Source organism: Lethenteron reissneri, chromosome 10 (genome assembly GCF_015708825.2).
Source record: "Lethenteron reissneri isolate LAM-NWPU_2019-01 chromosome 10, ASM1570882v1, whole genome shotgun sequence".
NCBI classification, from domain to species: Eukaryota; Metazoa; Chordata; class Hyperoartia; order Petromyzontiformes; family Petromyzontidae; genus Lethenteron; species Lethenteron reissneri.
In genome coordinates this window covers 12,303,913-12,326,065 of record NC_083788.1, presented here as the reverse complement: position 1 = coordinate 12,326,065, position 22,153 = coordinate 12,303,913, and the positions used below count along the sequence as shown (strand labels likewise).

Below are 22,153 nucleotides of genomic sequence, written 5' to 3'. Positions count from 1 at the left end.
CATCATCACCGACAGGTTGTTTTTTCTTAAATAATGTCCCCCAATTCAACGCCGGGGTATAAACCCCCTATTAGACGGCTCTTTTACTTGAGATTCCACCAACACGGGTTGAATTCCCGTCGTTCAGAGAGACATTCGCCTTTTGAAATGCGCCCGCAAGTTCACATGCTCTGACGAGTGAATCGTTCATTCTGGACATTGTGCAGCCTCTGTAACCGCCCGCTAGACTTGCAGTCATTCAAATGCATGCCACTGCTGGTAAAAATGTGTTTAGGTTACACACACACGTAATATATTTTTGCAAAGTTATCTTCAGCGGAGTGTCTTTCCCCCCCCCCCCCACCTCCGCCTCTCTTTGTTCGTCCGAGGCTGACAAGATGCTGCCGAACGCAGCCCACGTGGCGCTGCAAGGTGTGATTGACAGGAATAACATTTACACTTGCCATGCTTTGGCCTCACACTGCACCGTCTCCTGGGCGTCACGTTTACCTTTTGTTGCGTGTGTAAAACGTGTTCGCGTTGTCTGTGCACAGCATGTAAATGTACATCCACTCGCGCGTGCCTAGTGGTTAGCGCACTGCGCCATGGAATCCTGCGACCCGAGTTCATCTTCCACCAATAACAGTGGCGAATATCTGAACCGGTCCTGGACCTCACCTAGGTCGACTTAGCCTTAAATGAGTACGTGGTGCGGTGCGTAAACGTCAGCACTGGATAGGCGCAAGGAGGCCGGGCGTGGTCCTGGCCACCCAACAACCCTGGTGCGTCGTTAGGGGCCATCCATTTAGTAGGTACACAAACATCTGTCAAAACTTGACCCCTACACCCCTCCCTGTACGCACGCGGACTTTTTACACCCCCCCCCCCCACCTGCGTACGTACGCCTGACGCACCCCCCCCCCCCCCCCCGAATCCTATAGAACGGCCGATATTGAATCCACGCAGAAACGATCAAGGATTAAGAATATTAACGTGTTTAAGCAAACATAGTCCACCGCCGGCTGCATTATTATCGAGGCTTCACCCCCCCCCCCCACCCCGCGTACGCACATTGTCAGTAGAGCCCCCATACGCAGGCGTACGCATTTGGGTTAACCCCCCTCCATGCGTACGTATTAAATGGATGGACCCTGAGTTACTCGCCAACAGCATGTGCCCCAAAAGCTAAAAGCTATACCGGGGGCTAGTTGTCTTCTTTGTATGTGCAAGTATTTACGTCCGAATGTGTGTGTGTGTATGTGTGCATGAGTGCTTGTGCGCTTAGTGTACATGCCTGGGTGTGTATACCTATGCGTGTAGTTTTGTGCAGCTGGTTGTGTAAGTGACCCTGGCAGACGTTGTCACGGGACGTGTCGGTGCGAAGTGAGACCCAGAGTCCTGAACCCAGGAAAACTCCGGGGACGGATGACCTCCCAAAGAAAACTGCAGATGGATGGTGGCGACTGTGTGCAGGCAACCTGACATCGTGTCTATAGTTGATCGCATTTTAAACCATTATTTAGTGTTTTCGTTTGAGTGTGGTTTGTGTTTACTATTGTTAAAACGACCACAAACCCCCCCCCAAAAAATACGTACATCTATGTTCCAGATACTGGGGCTACCAGATGTCCCAATATCCGATGAGAAAATATGAATTGTGAATTCCACACTCGTCTTCACGTCTGTGTGTGTATGTAGTCGAATCCACACTGAAATGGGGCTATCTGGGCCAAAACCACCACGATACTCAATGCGTAGCCATATATATATAGACATCGTCAAAAAAGCTTGAGAACGTGATATCAAAACATATGCACGACTTGTGTAAATGTTTACAATCCCCTGCTAATGCATTGTCTGCCCGACCTTCGCAGATAAACAAGGCCTGCAAGCAAGCCTGCCACTCAGCTCGATGCACATATTTGGGTTTTCCGTTCTCAAGGTTTTTGACCGCCGACAACCCGCCGATCACAAAACAACACGTGGAGTCACCCCCCTCCCCCAACCCTCCCCCGTCTTGCGCTCCGGCGGTGCCAGTGGGCACCGCGTGGCACGTTCACGTGGCGGCTCAAATCCCGACGCCGCCGCCTTGATCCACGTGGCTCCGCTTGTTCTCACGGCGCTTGCGCTGAAGAAGCTGAAATCCCCCACCGTCCGGTTGGGGGTGGTGGGGCGGGAGGGTAGCGATGGGAGAGTAAAGTAAAATGCCGTTTTCTCAGAAGCCTCCAGGCCACGTGGCCCGGGCCGCCGCCCTTGACATCACGCGGCGGTTCAGCAACGGAGAGATCGGGCCGAGTAGCGTGGCAGAAGTTGTCTGCCGAATGTCGCCGACCCCGCTGCTTGGCTCGCCGTCACAAACGGGCAACGGCCCCCCGAGACGGCAGGGTCGCGCGCACGCCGACAGGCGGCACAGGCAGCGACGTCAAGACGTAGGTGGAAGGCACCTGCAGCAGCAGCAGTCCTCCCAGGCAGACGCATGCCCACCCCCCCGCGGAGTACTGCGGTCGGTAAAGTGTAGTGGTTTAGTCGCGTATACTTCGCAAGTGTTCCAGTGTGTCTCCTACAGGCGTTACACGGGAAGCCATGCGCTCCGCCGTCACGCAGGGTCGCGTTTGCCCTCGTTCGGCGGCGATTTGGGTTAACGAGGGCCGGGAGTGGCCTCGCCCGGGGGAACCCTGCGTCCGACCTCGGGTGCCGGGCATCGGCGCGGCGATCGGCGGTCGAGGTCGCTCGGGGGTGGGCGCGGGGGGAAGGGGTCGCGCAGCGAAGACGAGGACGGGAGGAGAGGTTTCGATGATGCAAACGAGGCTTTCAGAAGCAACTCTGTCACAGCACGGCCACGCACGCACGCCGCTCACGCCAACAGCACTTGGACGTTTCGTGTAAAAAATAAAACTTAAGCTGCACTTTTGAAAAACGTGACCGTGAGGAAAACCGTAACGACCGCTTGTGCATTTGTGCGTGTGCGCACGCACGAGTACGCGCACACATTAAAGGCAGCCTTTATAAACGACGCACGCTTTGTTGGTCGGATATCCAGGTAGCGATTTACTTTCCCATTTCGTCCCCTTTAAATAAAGCGTGGATGCATAAACAAACGGCAGCACGAGCACGCCCAAGCACACGCGCAGTCCGCGGCGCGCCGGGCCGGGTGGGCCCGAGCGCCGCTCCCCAAACGCAATGGCGAGGCGCCGACCGCCAGCAAACTCACGCTCACCACCGCCGCCGCCGCCGCCATCGCCGTCTTGAGAACAACGAAAAACCGCACGGGCACGGGGGCGGGAGTCGCGTCGAGCGGTCAAACTCCCGACATCGACGCGGTGGTTGGTCGTTGTGGGGGTGGTTGGTCGTGTTGTCGCATCGACCTCTTGTCAGGACATTTTTTTTGGGTTGCCCCCAACAGCCCCACCCAACGCCCGCCACCCCCGTCCCGCGGCTCGGAACGTCACTCGACGATGACGCAGCGCGGCAGCCGCTGGTTCAGGTAGCGGAAGAGCTCCTGCGACGCGCCGGGGCAGTTGGTGAGCTCCAGCTCCTCGAGCGAGGCCAGGCGAGCCAGGCCCGACAGGCCGGCCATGGTGAGCAGGGGGCAGCCTGGCACACCGCACGTCCCACACACCGCACACACCGCACGACGCACACACCGCACACACCGCATGACGCACACACCGCCACCGCCACGACGCGCACCGCTCACGCAGGCGCCACAGAAAAGTCGCAGCGGGCACCCCGAGCACCGCAGCGCTCGCTCGCTCGTGCGTGCGCTGTGCGCTGGCGTCGGTTTGTAAGCGAGGGTTGCGGTGATGCCCCAGCTCGACATTTGCTCGAAATTGTTTTGATATAAAAATGCAATTTACAAATTGTCACTTTTTTTTTTACTCCGAAAGTTCAAGAAACAACTTTTAAATAGTGGCGGATGTAAGTCGTATCCTTAAATAGTTTTGGCATTTTTCGTTGATTCGAGGGGGACAAGGGGAGCAGCAATCAGAGGTGCTCCTAGTCAATCATAAACTACTATTTGAAGACTATTTGCATATGGTCCACCCTATACAACAGACTGCTACCTCCCACCAACACACACACTCCCCCACCACCCCCACCGTTTGGGTTGTTACGCTATTATAAATATAAAACAATATTTTTATATTTATATTATTTTATTATTTCCTTCTACGTGACTTTACCGAAAGAACCAAGAATATGAATCCCTGCGGTCACGAAAGCTTTAAATCAAAATGTTACGCTATTCTCGATATATCTCTCATCGCATCCAGACTTCAGCATCCATTCATCAGCAAAGAATCAAATTCGGTTAAATTTAAGTGACGATCATCAATCCACTGCCTTCCCACGCCGTGTCAATCATGGGAGCTGTTTCACCATTCCAAGCTGGTCGTTGCTCGTTGGTTGAATGGGTGGGAGCCGGACGAGATGAGATCACGAGCTACTGTTCTATTAGCGCACCCCCCCAACTCACCGCAGCCCCGCCACGGAAACAACGGCGGCTCACCTGCCAACGAGAGGACCCGGAGGCTCCGCATTCCGTACAAGTGCTGCAGCCCGAAATCCTGGATCTGGGGAAACAAAACGGAGAAAATAACCGCTCCGCAGGGATCGACAATCACACCGTGGCGATGCGGACCTGTGCCTCGTCTGTTTTGGAACCCGAATCGTCCATTCCTGGGCCGTTATTTTCCTTGGGCCATTTCTGGGCCATTTCCCGGACCGTTTTCAGTGGTCTGGAGGAAACGGAGCATTAGTGAGGCTCATCTCTAATCCCTCATCTCCCCGCATCCAAATCTCCGGATGATGAAAAGAAGCGTGCCGCTCACACTCGCGCGCATAAATTGGACCCAGAGCCTCGAATCCTCGACGGGCTCGCAGAGCGATCCCAGGCCAACGCCAAGGGATCATCACACTCACCGTGGACCAGAGGTCGCAAACGGGTTTTTATTCCTTACCCGTACCCGGCCGCACCAGGGTCGCAAACGGGAAACCGTACCCGGCCGTACCCGTACCTTACCCGTACCCAGCTGGGTATGGGTAGGGTACGGGTATCGGGTACCTGATTGCGACCTCTGGGATGAAGCCATGTTGCAGGCGTGAGTAGGTTGATTCTAGGAACTTGAATTGTGAGAAGAGACAATACGTTGGGAAATGAGTGACAAACAGTTACTCACCAGTGACTCACGGTCTACCCGTACCCGTACCCGGCCGCACCAGGGTCGCAAACGGGTACCCGTACCCGGCCGGATACGGGTAGCCGGGTATCGGGTAGGGTACGGGTATCGGGTACCCAGTTGCGACCTCTGCCGTGGACTCTCCGCTGCCCACCTCGCCCCTCTCACATCACTCTACTCCCCCCTCCTCCGAACCTTCCACTCCAGCCATCGCCGACTTCTGTCCGAGCCCCTGAGTTGAGCCATCACTTCGTGGGAGGTCACTCATTTTAACACGTAGTCGTAGTAGGCTTTCGCAAACAATATCATCCATAATGCAGGGTTTTTGTTGGGGTTAGGTCGCGTAAATAAATGTGTCGTTAAACCCGCCACTACCCGACACAGCCAATTAGTAAGGTTTGTCACGTAAACAGAACGTGCACACCGGCGTGTTGGAGAGCTCCATTTATATATTTACACGATCTAACCCAAAAAAAAACCTGTTTTATGGAGGTCACTCATTATCCGATTATCCCATGAATCAAGAGGGGATGGTCGGTATTATCTGGGGTTGCATATGGCACTAGTATTCACCGTTTACAGAAAGCTTTGCATATATATACACTGTTTGTTTAACATACTCACTTGTGTATTTTATTTTTATGTTCTGTTATTCCCTCCTTTTTGCTCGTGACAAGCTACCCCGATGACCTTGCCACGGGGCATATTTGTAAGCTAGATATGACGTTCTTCGAGAAGACAACTGCAAGCAATCGCCAGCCTCGGCGGTAGCGATAAGCCAGGTTTTGGACTCGGACTGCAGGCTGCCCCCATCGTCTGGAACTGCCTTCCCACAGCCCTCCGTGCTGTCAACTCCAGACTCAAGGCCGTCCTTCCCACCCTCTGCCTTTGACTCCGTCCCAATAAATAAAACACGCCCACTGTTTCTGTACAGCGCTTTGAGATATGTTTGCGTGCAGGTCCCACGTAAATCCTCCGATCAGCACGGTTGGCTGTGTACGGTGCAAAAGAAGTTATCCACATTGTGAGCGTACTGTCGGGCATCGGTGTTACAGAGTGAGGGCAGTGGCGTGACCAGCAGGCTCCCACCTGGCAGCACCAGCGCAGGTTGAGGGAGCGCAGAGAGGGCATGGTGGACAGGTATCCCAGGCCAAGGTCAGTCACGCGGACACACCTGTAGGGGGGAGGGAGGCGGGGTGATAAGGGGGGGGGGCAGTGAAACCCATGTCACCGAGCGATGCGAGTGGGGTGAGTGACAACTGCCATGGCCACAACCACCACCACAAGTACAATTACAACCACCACCCATGGCAATAACTACCACCACGGTTACAACCACAGCTACAACCACCTCCACAGCTACCACCACCACCACAGCTACCACCAGCAGCAGCACCACAAGGTGATCTGCAAGCCTCCAACCTGCATTCTCCGCTCCTTCCTCATCACAGCTTCTCGAGTTAATCTCAAGACGTCGGTTTGCACTGCTGGTACCAAACGCACGGGCACGTGTTCTATCGGGTACCAGGGTAAACTAAAACTATAACCTTTTTTTTTATTTTACCAAGTAAATCCCAATGAGCTGTGCAGCTCTTTTTCAGAAGTGACCTGGTCACAAATGATAGCTCAACGAAGCGACCTATCGTCACGTCGAAATATGTTGCAGCCAAATACTCTAAACGCGTGGTGTTCATTCCGAACACTCTCTGGTTCTTTCGGTAAAGTCACGTAGATAGAAAAATAATAAAAGAAAACACGACGTTTCGGTCGCAACACAAGCGGCCGTCTTCAGGTGAGAAAAAAGAGAGTATGGACTCCTGCAGTCACGAAAGCTTAAAATCAAGATTGATTCTGAATGTTGAGGGAAAAGCCGGAGGACCCCGAGAAAAATCCACGCGACCACAGGGGAGAGAGAGAGAGAGACACGCAGACTCCAAACATACAGCGTGCGTCAAGGTCGGGATTGAGCCCACGACCTCCTGCATACCAGGCGAGGCAGTTAATATCTCACCACCGCGGTCCCTGGGCACCACGCGCCGGCGGCAGCTGCCACGTCTGCTGCGAACGCGGTGATGAGACCAGCGGCCCGCACGCGTTTTTTTTTTGTTTCCATAAAGAGAGTTAATTTTCTCTATGCAACGCTTTCGCGAGGTCGTTGCCGTGGCGATCCTCATTAGGAGTAAGGAAGCTTTTGAAATTGTTAAACGGGCTGCGGAGGACGGAGTGAGGTGGCGGGGAGAGAGAAGACAAAAGTGAAAGAAAGGAAAAATATAATTTAGCGGCTCATGAAAATTGCATGTTGTAACCATGGCAACCGCCATTAAGAGAGAACTCGGGGATGAGAGCGGAGGGAGGGAGCTTTGGGCTCTTAAATAAGGAGGGCAACACAGGGGAAAAGTGGATCTGCACACGCACGCACACACACGACGTACATACACTAACACAAATATGTACCGTGCATACATACACATGGAGTGACGTATATTGGGTCACTACGGTGCAGAGCGCCAGTTACTTACAGAGAGGAGAACTGGAGCGTGAGTAGCCCTCTCTGCCAGCAGGGTGTGCCGTGCCATGGTCAATGGTCCCTAAGGAGCATGTTTCTAGCGGCGGCCAGGGAGCATGTGAGGACGTAGCAGCCCGATTGGCTGACAAGGGCACGTGACAGGACAGGGTAGGGATGTGGGCCAAAGGTGACAGAAGGGACACGTGATGTAAGGCCCAGAGTCTTCTAGGGAGTTCTAGAAGAGGGCGTGGCCGAGGCGGAGCCGGGTCACGCTGAGGGGCATAAAAGGGAGGTCCCGATGTCCGAACCGGGCTGTCTTCTGGAATGGAACCCGACATGCGACCTCTCTTCGGTCGTCACGCTCGGCATCGTGGGTCAGGCATTGCGTTAACTGACCTGACCCGGTTATGTAGTTACCCCGTGGTGGTTACCGCTATATAGTTACCCCGTTGTGGTCATAGAATAAATGTGTTGCCTCCACAGTCAAGGGTGTCTCACGCGTGAACCCACGACACGTACATAAAAACACACGCATGCATGCCCCCCCCCCCCCATGCACGTAAACTTGCGAAAAACACACGAGCAATCTACATTCCTCTCACGTAAAAAGACTCGACTCACAACACCAGTTGGGGGTGTTAAGCACATGGGCAATTTACATTTAAAAACAAATTAAAGACACGTGCAACCAACTTACTCAAGAGCCGACAAGGATTCCCCGTAGAGCCTGCAAAGGCTGCTGGGAAAGTTCTACCAGCACGATGGCGAGCACCGTCGCCTGTGTCTACCCGACGCCAAGGTTTGCACGCCACACCTGATAGTAAGTTAAGGCTGAGCATACCTAGACGAGACCCAAGACGGGTTCAGATACTTGCTCGCTTCCGACGACATAGCCATGGCCAGGTTCGTAACCCTGTGCACCAAGCAGTACGCCGCTGCTCCCTTGGCCAATTCATATTCAAAGTGAGAATTTCCATCCCGAGCACATAGCGTATTTTTAGCAGAGCGCGCGCGCGTCATGCAGTCGAGGGTGCATGCATATTTGGGAGCGCGCGCGCTCAACAGACGGCGCAGCGTGCACTGGCGCCTCCGCTAATGAGGCACTCAAAGCTGGGTCATAGGTCACAGGATCACATGGCTGGGTCACACGGTTGGATCACAAGGCGCCGGGCCCTAGCTCGTGGCCGGTGGGCGATGTGCGGTGTGCGGTGTGCGGTGTGCGGTGTGCGGTGAGCGTTGTGCGGTGTGCGGTGAGCGTTGTGCGGTGAGCGGTGAGCGTTGTGCGGTGTGCGGTGAGCGTTGTGCGGTGAGCGGTGAGCGTTGTGCGGTGTGCGGTGAGCGTTGTGCGGTGTGCGGTGTGCGGTGTGCGGTGAGCGTTGTGCGGTGTGCGGTGTGCGGTGAGCGTTGTGCGGTGAGCGTTGTGCGGTGTGCGGTGTGCGGTGTGCGGTGAGCGTTGTGCGGTGTGCGGTGTGCTGTGAGCGGTGTGCTGTGTGCGGTGAGCGGTGTGCGGTGTGCGGTGTGCGGTGTGCGGTGAGCGGTGTGCGGTGTGCGGTGTGCTGTGAGCGGTGTGCTGTGTGCGGTGAGCGGTGTGCGGTGTGCGGTGTGCGGTGTGCGGTGTGCGATGGGCGGTGTGCTGTGAGCGGTGTGCGGTGAGCGGTGTGCGGTGTGCGGTGTGCGGTGTGCGGTGAGCGGTGTGCGGTGTGCGGTGTGCGGTGTGCGGTGAGCGGTGTGCGGTGTGCGGTGTGCGGTGTGCGGTGAGCGGTGAGCGATGAGCGGTGTGCGGTGTGCGGTGTGCGGTGTGCGGTGAGCGGTGTGCGGTGTGCGGTGTGCGGTGAGCGGTGTGCGGTGTGCGGTGTGCGATGGGCGGTGAGCGGTGTGCGGTGTGCGGTGTGCTGTGTGCGGTGTGCGGTGAGCGGTGAGCGATGAGCGGTGTGCGGTGTGCGGTGTGCGGTGAGCGGTGTGCGGTGTGCGGTGAGCGGTGTGCAGTGAGCGGTGTGCGGTGAGCGGTGAGCGGTGTGCGGTGAGCGGTGTGCAGTGAGTGGTGAGTGGTGAGCGGTGAGCAGTGAGCAGTGAGCAATGTGCGGCGTGCGGTGTGCGGTGTGCGGTGAGCGGTGAGCAGTGAGCAATGTGCGGTGAGCGGTGTGCGGTGTGCGGTGTGCGGTGTGTGGTGAGCGGTGTGCGGTGAGCGATGTGCGTTGTCGTTTGGGGCACCTGTCGAGCACGAGCTCCTGCAGGCGGTGCAGCTCGCAGGCGATGGCCTCGAGGGCGGCGTCGGTGATGCGCGGGCACCACGACAGGTCGAGCGCCAGCAGGCCGCTCCCGGCCGCGCCCGCCACGCCGGCCGGGGGGCACGCCACCACCATTTCGACGCCCTCGTCCGTCAGCTTGGAGCAGCCGGAGAGGCTGAGGTGCGTGAGCGCCGGCAAGCCTCGCGCCAGCGTGGCCACGCCCCGGTCCGTCACCTGCTCGCACGGGGAAGTGAGGATCGGTGCCGTGTGTGGGGGGGCGAGGGGTGGGGGCTAGTGGTGGGGGGGGGGCGAGGGGGGATGTGGGGGTCGAGGGGTGGGGGTAGCAGCGGCCGCCCCCTCCCCCCGCCCCCCGCGGTGGCTGTGGACACGAACCTCCCAGCAGGAGTGGAGGCGCAGGCAGCAGAGCTTGGGGAGGCCCGGCCGCGCCGTCAGGTACGCCAGGCCCACGTCCGTCACGTGGTACGCCTGCCGGGGAGACAGCGAGCCGTCACGCCCGCCGGCACCTCCCCCTTCCCGCTTGTCCCGTGCTGCTGCTGCTGCTGCTGCAGCTGCTGCTCCACGACGAAGCCAATTTCCGACTCGTTGCAAAAATGTGCTAAAATCCGCCGAGTGCTAAAACGGCATTTAATTTCGCTTTCATCCTTATTCATTTAAATTGAAACGGCAATCTCGATTGGATTGTGGACACACTTTCTTAGGGGGGGGGGGAGATGGACGTTGACAAAACAATGATGACGACGCGAGTCCATGGGAGTGGAAACAATGACTTCTGAACTTGGTGGGGGGCAAAATTGGCCTTGATGGGCCCCCCAAGGCCCCTCGTGCACCCCCCCCCCCGACCCCAACTTCAACGTCGTTCCCAAGCTTCTCAGCAGGACAGGCCCAAGACGGACGACAATGCACGAGGCGCCCTCTGCAGCGCACCCCGAGACAAATCCAAACCTCGACGCAACAACCACGAGCACTTTGGCAACGGCTTACTCCCTAAACCCGCCGCGTACCCCACCCTCCCCCACCCTCCCCCACTCGGCACGAGCAACGGGTCAGAGGGCGCCACCTGAAGGCTCAGCTCGCAGAGGTCGGGAAGGAGGCGCGCGATGGCGGCGAGGGCGTCGTCCGCCACGTTGATGCAGTCGCTGAGACCCAGCACCTGCAGGCGCCCGTTGAGGCTGGACCAGAGCCCGGCCTCCGTGAAGTCGTTGCAGCCGGACAGCTCGAGTTTCACGAGGCCCTGCATCTGCTCCAGCATCACCTGGACCGTCACCCGCCCACCCCGCCCCCCGCGGTGGCAAGATGTTAACTCCCTCGCCTTGTATGCAGGAGGTCGTGGGTTCGATCCTGACCCTGATGCCTGCTGCTGTATATTTGGAGGTTTGCGTGTCTCTCTCTCATCATCATCATCACGGTGGCTAAGAGATGTTAACTACCTCGCCTTGTATGCAGGAGGTCGTGGGTTCGATCCCAACCCTGACGCCTGCTGTATATTTGGAGTTTTCCTGTCTCTCTATCATCAGCACGGTGGGTAAGAGATGTTTACCTCACCTGGTATACAGCAGGTCGTGGGTTCGATCCCGACCCTGGCGCCTGCTGTATATTTTGAGGTTTGCGTGTCTCTCTCTCATCATCATTATCATGGTGGCTAAGAGATGTTAACTACATCGCTTGGTATACAGGAGATCGTAGGTACGATCCCGACCCTGACGCCTGCTGCTGTATATTTGGAGGTTTGCGTCTCTCTCCCCGTGGTCGCGTGGATTTTTCTCTGAGGTCCTCCGGTTTTTCCCTCCACATTGAGAATCAACATCACCGCATGTTTAAAGTATTTCGCTGCTACACATTTCCACGTGATAAGCCACTTCGTTGAGTTATCATTTGTGGCCAGGGCATTTCTGAAAAAGAGTTACGTAGCTTTACCTGGTAAAATAAAAAAGTTTAATTTCATAGTTTGTAGTTTGCCAACACCGTTCGTGGTGACCGTGATGATGTCACGGTGTTTATGGTGACAGTGATGACGCTGTGGTGTTGACGGTGACCGTGATGATGTCACAGTGTTGACAGTGAGAGTGATGATGTCACGGTGTTGACAGTGACAGTGATGATGTCACGGTGTTGATGGTTACCGTGATGATGTCACGGTGTTGATGGTGATCGTGATGATGTCACGGTGTTGATGGTTACCGTGATGATGTCACGGTGTTTATGGTTACCGTGATGATGTCACGGTGTTGATGGGGACAGTGATGATGTCACGGTGTCGACAGTGTTGACACTGCGGTGTTGACGAGGGCGCCTCACCTCCAGCCCCGCATCGGTGATGGTGGACCTCCGCAGCCCCATGGCGCGCACGCCGGCCTTCGCCAGCGGGTAGTTGTCGATAAACTCGCAGACGTCGAGGTCGGACACGCCGACGAGGCAGAACGAGTCGAACCCTCGCGCCGCGAAGCCCAGCAGACTCACAAACTCCTTGTCGCCGCTGCCGCCCGCTGCATGCGCGCACAAAACAAAGGCAAAGATCCCCCCGTGTAGCCTTAACAGACTGTAGGGGCAAGTGCTGTTAGCGAGCACCGATGAAGGCCGAACGGTACACGAGGGGGTGGGTGGCCAGCAGCACGCCCGACCGCCTTTGTCTCCCCAGTGGCGATGATTACACACCGCACCAGGTCCTCATTTGAGGCTGAGACGACCTAGGGGAGGCCCAGGACCTGTTCAGATAATCGTCACCGGTGTTGGCCGTGAGCGGGAATCGAACACGGGTCGCCGGGTTCGTAGCGCAGCACGCTAACCGCTGTGTGCGTGTGCATGTGCACGCGCACACACACACGCACACGGCACATGAAGGCGGAGGCACGGCGGGTCACAAGGCGCACCGCGAACGCGAAGCGACGGCTCGGGAGGTTTCTCTCGCCGCTCGTGGGATCTCCGGCGAGCTGCCCCACTTTGGGCGACGCGGCGTCGTTTGCTTTCGCCCGTTTGGTGCGACGTTGCCGTAGACTCCCTGCCATGCTTACTTTTTTGTTTCTTCCCGTAACAGAAGTGCGCTACGGCAACGCACGGAAAAGTTCGTCGTATTTTTTTCTCAATATCGAAGCTTCGCTCGTGCTGGACACACAGCCAAGGTGTAGTTAAAGCTAAGAGATGTCTGTTTTTTACCCACCCCAACATCTAACGCTCGAGTTCTATAATTTAAAATTATGAGAAGACTTGCATTTTACATAGCGTCATTCATGCTAACAGCATCCCACAATGCTGTACGTTAATTATATATGAGGACCAAATCCCATGTACAGCCACTGCCAAGCAAGTTAAAATCCTACTACTACTAAGCAAAATCTAAAATGAATACACAAATTAACAAATGGCACCAAAACAAAAAGCACAAACAACAACAAATTTATCATAAATCCCCCATGACCCTGTGCCAGTCAGTGACCCTGCGACCCTGTGCTCCATATCCCCATGCCTCCAGGTCAAGAAGCTCCCCACGTCCACAACAACTCCGTGCTCTCGTCCCATGTCCCCGTGCCTCCGGGTCCCCTGTCACCGCATCCCCGTGTCCCCCACCGCCCCCCACCAGCCGTCAAGGACGGACAAGCCGACGAGACGGAACAGCCAGACGCGCGCGGCGCTCCACGTACGTGCCGCCTCTCCGTTGCCGTTGGCCTCGAGGCTGCGGTAGAGCTCCGCGCAGTGCAGCACCGGCGTGACGCCCTCCCAGAGCCGTGGCTGGTACAGCGCCCGGCGCCAGGTGCGGCACACCTGCTCGCCGCAACCGACGCGCACGAGAGGCACCGGTGAGGTCGCCGGCCGCGGCCGTGGCGAACCGACGGGCGGCCGCGCGCCAACGTCGCGGTTGAAGGGGCGACAACGCGAGCGCGAGCAATCAGCCGTCGAGCAGAGCCCCCTAATGAAATGCACGCGTGGCCTGGCGAGGCGACCAATGCGCGAGACAGTCGGCCGCCACTCATCGGGTTGCTCATAAGGTTTGTCGAGAGTCGATCTGTAACTCGGTTACGAATGATCAGCGCACACGCGGCCCGTAAAAATTACATTACGTAACAAATGGATGGGACGGTGCTCAACATGAACGGTAGTGGGAGGGGGGGGGAAGGGGGAGGCTGTGTTGACAACAGTGTAAGGGCACTGACAGATGCTGGGCAGTGCAGGGGATGGAAGGGGTTCTTGGACTTGGCTCGCACCAGTGGGGAATGGGTGGGTGGGGGAGGGTGGTGCCGGCACCTGTGCCAGGACGCGGCGCTCGGCGATGGTGAAGTAGAGGAAGAGGCGCACCAGCACGCGGTGGTCGAGGAGGGCGTGCGTCTCGGCCCGGCCGCCGTGGCCCGCGCCGGTCGCAACCTCTTCCCCGTCCCAGGGCCCGTCGCCCATCCCTCCGCCGCCGCCGGCGCCCGCCGCGCCGCCGCCGGCACCGTCCGCCGCACCGCCCGGGGGCCCCGGCCAGGAGGCGCCGTGGCGCTCGGGCAGCGCCGCGCACATCACCGCCGCCGCGGCCGCAGGGGAGGACGTGGAGTCGTCGCAGCCCCTGGCGGGCGAGGACAGCGACAGCAGCGAGGAGGGGGAGGAGGGTGACGAGGAGGAGGTGGGGGAAAGGGACGACAGGGAGCACGAGGACACGGGGGGCGTCGGGGGCGCCAGCGACGACGAGGACGACGACGACGACGAGGAGAGCAGCGAAAGCGGCGGCGCCGCCGCCGCCGGGGACAGGGGGGACGAGGTCGGGGAGGACGATGGCGACGAGGAGGAGGAGGAGGAGGATGTGGAGACGCCCGTGGTGATGGACTGCGAGCAGCACGGGCGCGAGGCGCGTGTCACCGGCGTGCCCTTGGTGATGCTCGCTGCCGACGGAGCCCCCCCCGCGTCCTCGGCGGTGGCGGTGACGCCGTTGCTTTGCTTCGGACCCTCCAGCTGGACCGACGAGTGGCCCGGGTTGGCGCTCGACTTCTGCTGCTGCTGCTGCTGCTGCTGCTGCTGCTGCTGCTGCTGCTGCTGCTGCAGCTGCTGCTCAAGACTCTGCACCTGGGCCTGCACCAGGCCTTGGCTTTGGCTCGGAGTCTGGGGCTGCGCTTGGCCCTTTATCTCCGCCTGCGCGAGGCCGTGCGGGCGAGAGCCCTGGGGTTGCTCCAGACCCTGTCCCCAAACCAAAGCGTGCACCTTTGCCGCGGGCTCGCCGCTCGCCGGCAGGAGCGGCGCTTTGTCGGCCGCGCGCACCTGACTCGGAAGAGGATCTTGCGTCTGAGCCTGCTGGGCAGGCCCGAGCGTCTGACCCAGTCGGGACCGGCCCTGTGCCGCGTTCCGGCTCTGGTCTTTGGCCTTGCCGTGTGCCGCGGGCTGCGCCTCAACGTGCGAGTGACCCTGCGGCGACGGGCCCTGCGCGGGGGCCTCACTTTGGCTCTCGGTCTGCGCGGGCGTCTGCGGGGACGGTGGCGCCGCCGCTGTCTGCTTTCCCTGCGTCTGTCCGTTCCCTTGCGTCGGCTGCGCTGGGATCGGCGGGGGCCCCGTGGGCTGCGGGGGCCCGATCCTCAGCAGCCCATTCCTCACGCCGACTCCGCTGCACGAGAGCTTGGCCTCCAGGTCCTCCTGCTCGAACATGGCGCGGCCGCCGCTCAGCGCTCACCTCTCACCTGCACGCGGAGCGGCGCGATTGCCAAGTCGAGTGGGGCGACGATGACGGACGGCCCTGGCGATTGTCAATAAAGAGCATTCAATCCCTCCGAGATTGTATTCCTACCCCAGCCCTATTCCCCAAATCTAATTCACATTCACAAATCCAATTTACATTTCAACACCATCAATTGCCACTGAATTGACTCCTGTAAGACACGACGTGGCGAAAATACTCCTTCCGCGAGACAAAGCACCCCATTTGCGCGCAGGGCAACTGGGGCGAAGGAAAGTAAACGCTGTTTAGGGCTTTAACGGGGGAAGGCAAGTAAATTGAAGACCCGACGACACTGGAATTACCTGGCTTCAGCTTGCGTAGAAGGCAACAGCGGACTGCGCTTAATCGCGCTGGGACAACACATTCCAGGTGCGGCTATTTCCTTCGCATGTGGAAAGTGGTAGAGCAGCCCTGGCCACTGTGAATGTCATGGGGTGCGAATCTGCACATCAGGTAACCGATCATTGCCCATTGTACGCTTGCACAGGAGGCACGATACATCAGGCAACTGCTGATGCCATCAAATGGATCGCCGGACTCATGGCGATCTGTCAGTTGCTTTTCAAGTGACGTACAAAAGAAAGACCAATGGGGGAGTCGAGAGGTCACTGGGCTGGTGGATTCCTGGGAGGTAGCAGGTTGTCCTGAAGACTCCAGTGAACACCAATAACAAAGATCGCCCGTATAGCCTGAACAGACTTTTGGCACAAGGGATTTTAGCGAGCACCTATGAAGGCTGGCACGGGATGAGTGGCCAGCTCCATGCCCGACCGCCTTTGTCTTTCCAGCGGTGATGGGATCACACAGACACACACACACGTGTTCAAACACACACAAGTGTTCACACAGACACACAGACACACAAGTGTTCACACAGCCACACACACAAGTGTTCATACAGATGCACACACACACACAAGTGTTCACACAGACACACACACGTGTTCACACAGACACACACACAAGTGTTCACACAGACGCACACACGCACAAGTGTTTACACAGACACACTGACACACATAAGTGTTCACACAGGCAAGGAACAGACCGGATAGCGTGTGCCTCTGATGGGTAAGACGTTCCTGATCTCCGAGTGCAAGTACCTCTGCACAACCGCGTCCAAGTAAAACCGCACGATCAGCCCCCGATAGCCGTACAGGCTGTCGAGGCTCGGTGCTGTTAGCGAGCAGCCATGAGAGCCGGCATGTCTCATGCCAGGCATACACAAATAAACACACATATGGGTACACACAAAGACAAAGATCCCCCGTATAGCCTGAACAGACTGTTGGGGCAATGTTTACACACCCACCAGGTACACATTTGTGGCTGAATCGACCTAGGGGAGGCCCAGGACCGCTTCAAATAATCGGCACCAGTGTTGGCTGTGAGCGGGAATCGAACTCGGCGCGTTAACCACTACACTACCGCTTCCCACACACACGCACATGCATACAAACACGCACAAGTACACACATGCACACATACATATACACATGGACAGACATGCACACACGGATGCATACTGGACATCTGTGAAGAAGAGCTTTATAGCTTATCGGATTCCTCCAGTATAAATAAATATTCAAATTCTGATGCTGACATACACACAACTACACCCGGGTACACACACATGCATATAAGCATACACATAGGAAGACATGTCGACATACATAAATACATCTTGGTACACAAAAACAAAGATTCCCCCATATAGCTTTAACAGACTATTGGGGCAAGCGCTGTTCGCGAGCACCTATGAAGGCCGTACCGGCACACGAGGGGATGGGTGGCCAGCAGCAGGCCCGACCGCCTTTGTCTCCCCAGTGGCAATGTTTTTTACACACTGCACCAGGTACTCATTTGAGGCTAAGTCGATCTAGAGAGGCCCATGACCGGTAATCGCCACTGGGAAACTCGGATCCCTGGGTTCGTAGCGCAGCGCGCTAACCGCTACACTACCGCTCCATCACAAACACACCCGGGTACACACACACACATTAAAACCATACACATAGGTAGCAGATATGCACACGCGCGTGACTACACACGAACGAACACACTCGGGTACTTGCACACGCATGTCGATGGTAGGGGATGCACGAGTCGTCTTGTAATCACACCGACGACGGTGCAGTGATGACCCGGCGTCTCGGCGTTGGGCCGGGTTTGGGGAGTAGCGTGGCCCAGGTGCCCCCCCCCCTCCACGCCCCCCGACCAATTCGCTAGGCCGGAGAGGGGGAGCGAGGCTCCGACAGCCCGGGCCCTGCTTAACAATCGCGCATTTTGTTTGTCACCAACCTCGCGAGAGAAAAGCCCCCGAGATTAAGAATCCCGCAGAGGCGAGTAGTAGTAAGGCCTACATTCAGGCCAAAGAGCCTGGCATGACTCTTCCACCATACGACGGCTCTTGTGGATATATAAATGACATGACGACAATACATAATTGTACGTGCGTGCGTGTATGGGTGCGTGCGTGCACACGACGAAACAAGACCGTGCGTTACCCGGGAGTGCTGCATGACGCACAGAGAGGACTGACGCACAGGGCAGCGCGCGACGCCGCTGCGCTGCCAATGGCGCGGACTTCAGCACCACGGACAGCGCCAGCTCTCCCCACACCCAACTCCTCCTCCTCCTCCGCCGCTGTTCCCTCTCAGCTCCTCTCCCCACGACTCCCCCACCCCGCACCCCCGTTCCACTCCCCACGGCTCCCCGCTCGTTCACTCCCCGACGAGCTGCCCTGCTCCCAAATCCCCTTCGCTCCTCTCGCCGCAGACAAAACCACAGTCGCAGCGCAGAGCCCCGCCTTACATCTCGACCTATCCTTTTTATCCCTGGGTCCCCTGATCTCCCGCTAGTTCCGGAGGGGATGGCGGGGGGGGGGTCAAGGGTCACTGGGCTCCACGATTCCGCGCTGCGCTCTGCACCGTCCGCGGCGAAGCTCGGACAGGAGGAGGAGGAACGGTGGGGAGAGATGCGGGGAGAGGCGGGATGCGACCGCCTCGATTGCTCCCTCTGGGGTCTCGGCCCAGATTATCCCGTATCGAGGCAGAAGGCAGACACAGAACGGGAGAGAGACTTGAGGGGGCAGAGGGGAAGAGACGACGGAGACGGTGGGTACAGACGACAGATTGGACAAGACGGAGGATATGGATAGGGGAGACTGGACATGCGGGTGGGGGAGATTGGGGGACCAGCCGGTCTTACTACTCCGTAGATAGCCCGTCCACTCTCCCCGAGAGAGAGAATGAATGAATGGGTGGGTGGGTTCCTACCCGAATTCGCCTCGACACGCGGGGAGGAGGAGGAGCGGGGCGGCTGGGCCGATGTGGGGCCAACTCCTCCGGTTCGCTCACAGGCGCCGCCGTCTAATGGCTTCACACAGCGTGCCCCGCGGGCGGGCGGGGAGACACACACACATTACACACACACACACATTACACACACACACATTACACACACACATTACATACACACACACATTACACACACACACATTACACACACACATTACACACACACACACTACACACATTACACACACACTACACACTACACACACACTACACACACACACATTACATACACACACACACATTACACACACACACATTACACACACACACACACACATTACATACACACACACACATTACACACACCACATTACACACACACACATTACACACACACATTACACACACACATACATTACACACATTACACACACATTATACACATTACACACACATTACACACATTACACACACACATACACACATTACACACACACATTACACACACACTACACACACATCACACTACACACACACTACACACACACTACACACACATCACACACACACTACACACACACTACACACACATCACACACACATTACACACACATTCACACATCACAGATTACACACACACACATCACACAGATTACACACACACATACACACATTACACATACACACTACACACATTACACACGCACTACGCACACATTACACACATCACATAGATTACACACATCACACACACACTACACACACACACTACACACATTACATATCACATATATTACACACATCACACACATTCCCATTACACATACACACATCACACACGAACACTCAACGTTTGTTAATATCATTGTGTGGCCTTTAAAGGACTATATAATAGACGTTTCGCGAAATGGCCCTTCTTCATGTCACACACACACGCGCGCGCTTACTTACACATGCATACACACGTACACTCACCGTCGTAAGAACGCTCGTCAACATGTACTGTACATTATTTACAAGCAACATGCACGCAACATGCTGCATGCAGCAGTGAATAAATGTGGAATGAACATTGACACGTTGACGAAGACACTCTTAGCAAGAACCTGTGAAGGCCGGCACGGCGCGCAAATGGAGGGGGTGGGTGGCCAGCACCACGCCCGGCCGCCTTTGTCTCCCCAGTGTTAATGTTTACACACCGACCAACGTACTCATTGAAGGCTGAGTCAACCTAGGAGAGAGCCTGTGATCGGTTCAAATATTCGCCGCTATTATTCGTTCGTGGGTGGGAATCAAACCGGGGTAGTCGGATTCGCAACGCAGTGCGCTAACCACCGCACCACCGCTCCCCCACAACATGGACAGAGACAGTCACGAACCCCCCCCCCCCACTTGATCCTTCCCCCTCCACCCCCGCCCCTCCGGCCCGTACCACCTCCACCCCAAGCCCCTCCCCCCCCCCGGCCCCTCCCCCCTCCACCTCCCTCCCCCCTCCACCCCGCCTCGTCCCACCCCCCGCCTCTTACCCCCTCCCCCCCGCCCCCTCCCCCACTCCACCCCGCCCCCTCCCCCCCTTCACCCCGCCCCCTCCACCCACTCCACCCCGCCCCCTCCCCCACTCACGCCCCGCCCCCTCCCCCCACTCCACCCCGCCCCCTCCCCCACTCCCCCCCGCCCCCCTCTGAACAATGAGCAGCAACAGACGCGGCCGTCTGTGGCTTGCGGCGCGCTCGAGGCAACGGCCGCCCCGTCCCCAGGGGGGTGGGTGGCTGTACGTGGGGGCAAGCCCCGGGGGGCAAGGGGGAGCACCGCCCCCCCCCCCCCGAGGGGACCCCCCGCGGACCCCCGCCGCTCCGAGACCCCCTCTCACCGGGGCTCGCGCCGCGCTCTCGAAAACCCCAGCGCAGACAAGGGCGCCATCGCCGGCGCCCGCGCTTCCGATTCGCTGCGACGGGGCTCCACGTGACGCCGGCGCGAGGCCAATGGGCGGGCGCGAGGCGGCGAGGCGGGTTTATGCGTGCTACGAAATTAAAAAAAAATCCGCCGGTGTGTGTGGGGGGTGGGGGGGGGGGCGGTGACGTCATGACCGGCGTTTGTGACGGTTGCGATGACGTCACGCGTTTTTTAAATGTGCCGTTCGCGATGACGTCACGCGTTTGTGACGGTCGCGGTGACGTCACGCAGTTGTGATTTAAAATATTAGGGTATTCAAATATGCAGGGGAAATTCGAGAAGCTCTTTTCGTCACGGATGTCCAGTCGGGGCGGGTCAGAACGTTACAACAACAAACAATACAACAACACGATAGGAGCGAAAAAAACTGTTTAGGAAAAAAGTAAAATAACTTTAAAATATATACAAATAAAACTAAACTATATTTTGTCTTACCAGGGAAGGCCCACTGAAGTAATAACATCTTTTTCAAAAGCGGCCTGCCCATAAATCACAGCTCAACAAAGTGGTTTATCATGTGGAAATGTCTAGCAGCAAAATAATCTACATCTAAATGCGTGTAGATTAGACTGCCTTTAAAGGAACATTATAAAACATCATTTTACGTAACATTACCTGGCCTCTCAATTTATCAGAAGCTTGCAGGTACGACCCGGGACGTTTCAGCTGATCTGTTGCGAACTGCTACCTCTTATCACTGATCTGCTCACTGGCAGTAACTGTGCTCCAGCCTGGTCTGTTTGATGCACAAATACTATTCATAATAAGGCTACGTGTTAAACTACATAAATACAGTAATGCAATGCACATAATAACCAGAACACTGAAACCCTCGTGGCTAGCAGACCTCGACAAATTGGCATTTAACTCCACCAAACACATTTGCCATGACGCGCAAGCATAGAATATAATCTTGGGATTATAATCTTGGGATTATATTCTACCACGGAAGCCCACCGCAAGGGTGACATCGGCCGCATCTACTCAGTGGCAGAGTAACTCGCTGAGCCGCCCCGACTGGACATCTGCTCATCGGATTTCTCCTGCAGTTTAAATCAAGATTCCGATTCTGTACGATTATTCAGGTGGAAAGTGCTTGTGGTGGATTCGGACGGCTTCGGCTAGAGTCTCCAGTGAAGGACATCTGCCTCCTATAACAGCTGTTCGAGTATTTCTATGTTTTTGCGTATTATGTTATTTTTTTCTATTTTATCAGGTAAGGCCCCATTGAGCTGTGTAGGTCTTTGTCAGAAGCGACCTGGCCACAAGTGATGGCTCAACGAAGTGGCTTATCGCGTGGACATGTGTAGCAG

At 56.9% G+C, this 22,153-nt stretch overlaps 1 protein-coding gene across 11 annotated transcripts; it reads right to left on the bottom strand.

Moving 5' to 3' along the window:
- Positions 1-891: 891 nt before the first annotated feature.
- FBXL16 (F-box and leucine rich repeat protein 16) lies at positions 892-20,855 on the bottom strand. 11 transcript variants are annotated; one of them, XM_061548884.1, is made up of 11 exons: positions 20,758-20,855; positions 18,867-18,966; positions 14,151-15,550; positions 13,550-13,670; positions 12,210-12,397; positions 10,972-11,166; positions 10,287-10,379; positions 9,877-10,127; positions 6,249-6,333; positions 4,490-4,553; positions 892-3,573 (listed from the first exon to the last, which is right to left on the bottom strand). In XM_061548884.1, exons 3-11 carry the CDS (start codon positions 15,516-15,518, stop codon positions 3,425-3,427), a joined length of 2,514 nt encoding a protein of 837 aa, XP_061404868.1. In that variant the 5' UTR covers positions 15,519-15,550; positions 18,867-18,966; positions 20,758-20,855; the 3' UTR covers positions 892-3,424. The 11 variants fall into 11 exon arrangements, with proteins under 11 accessions (XP_061404868.1, XP_061404875.1, XP_061404874.1 ...); XM_061548891.1 differs by lacking the exon at positions 20,758-20,855 and adding an exon at positions 19,994-20,229; XM_061548890.1 differs by lacking the exon at positions 20,758-20,855 and adding an exon at positions 20,091-20,229.
- Positions 20,856-22,153: the final 1,298 nt, after the last annotated feature.

Bases quoted from the DNA above. Each gene is read 5' to 3' on its own strand.
- FBXL16 (XM_061548884.1), bottom strand. From the start codon at position 15,518: ATGTTCGAGCAGGAGGACCTGGAGGCCAAGCTCTCGTGCAGCGGAGTC. The intron at 13,671-14,150 runs GTGCCGGCACCA...TGCGGCGAGCAG, and splicing joins AGCGCCGCGTCCTGGCACAG to GTGTGCCGCACCTGGCGCCG. The intron at 6,334-9,876 runs GTGCCCCAAACG...TCCCCCCTACAG, and splicing joins CAGGAGCTCGTGCTCGACAG to GTGTGTCCGCGTGACTGACC.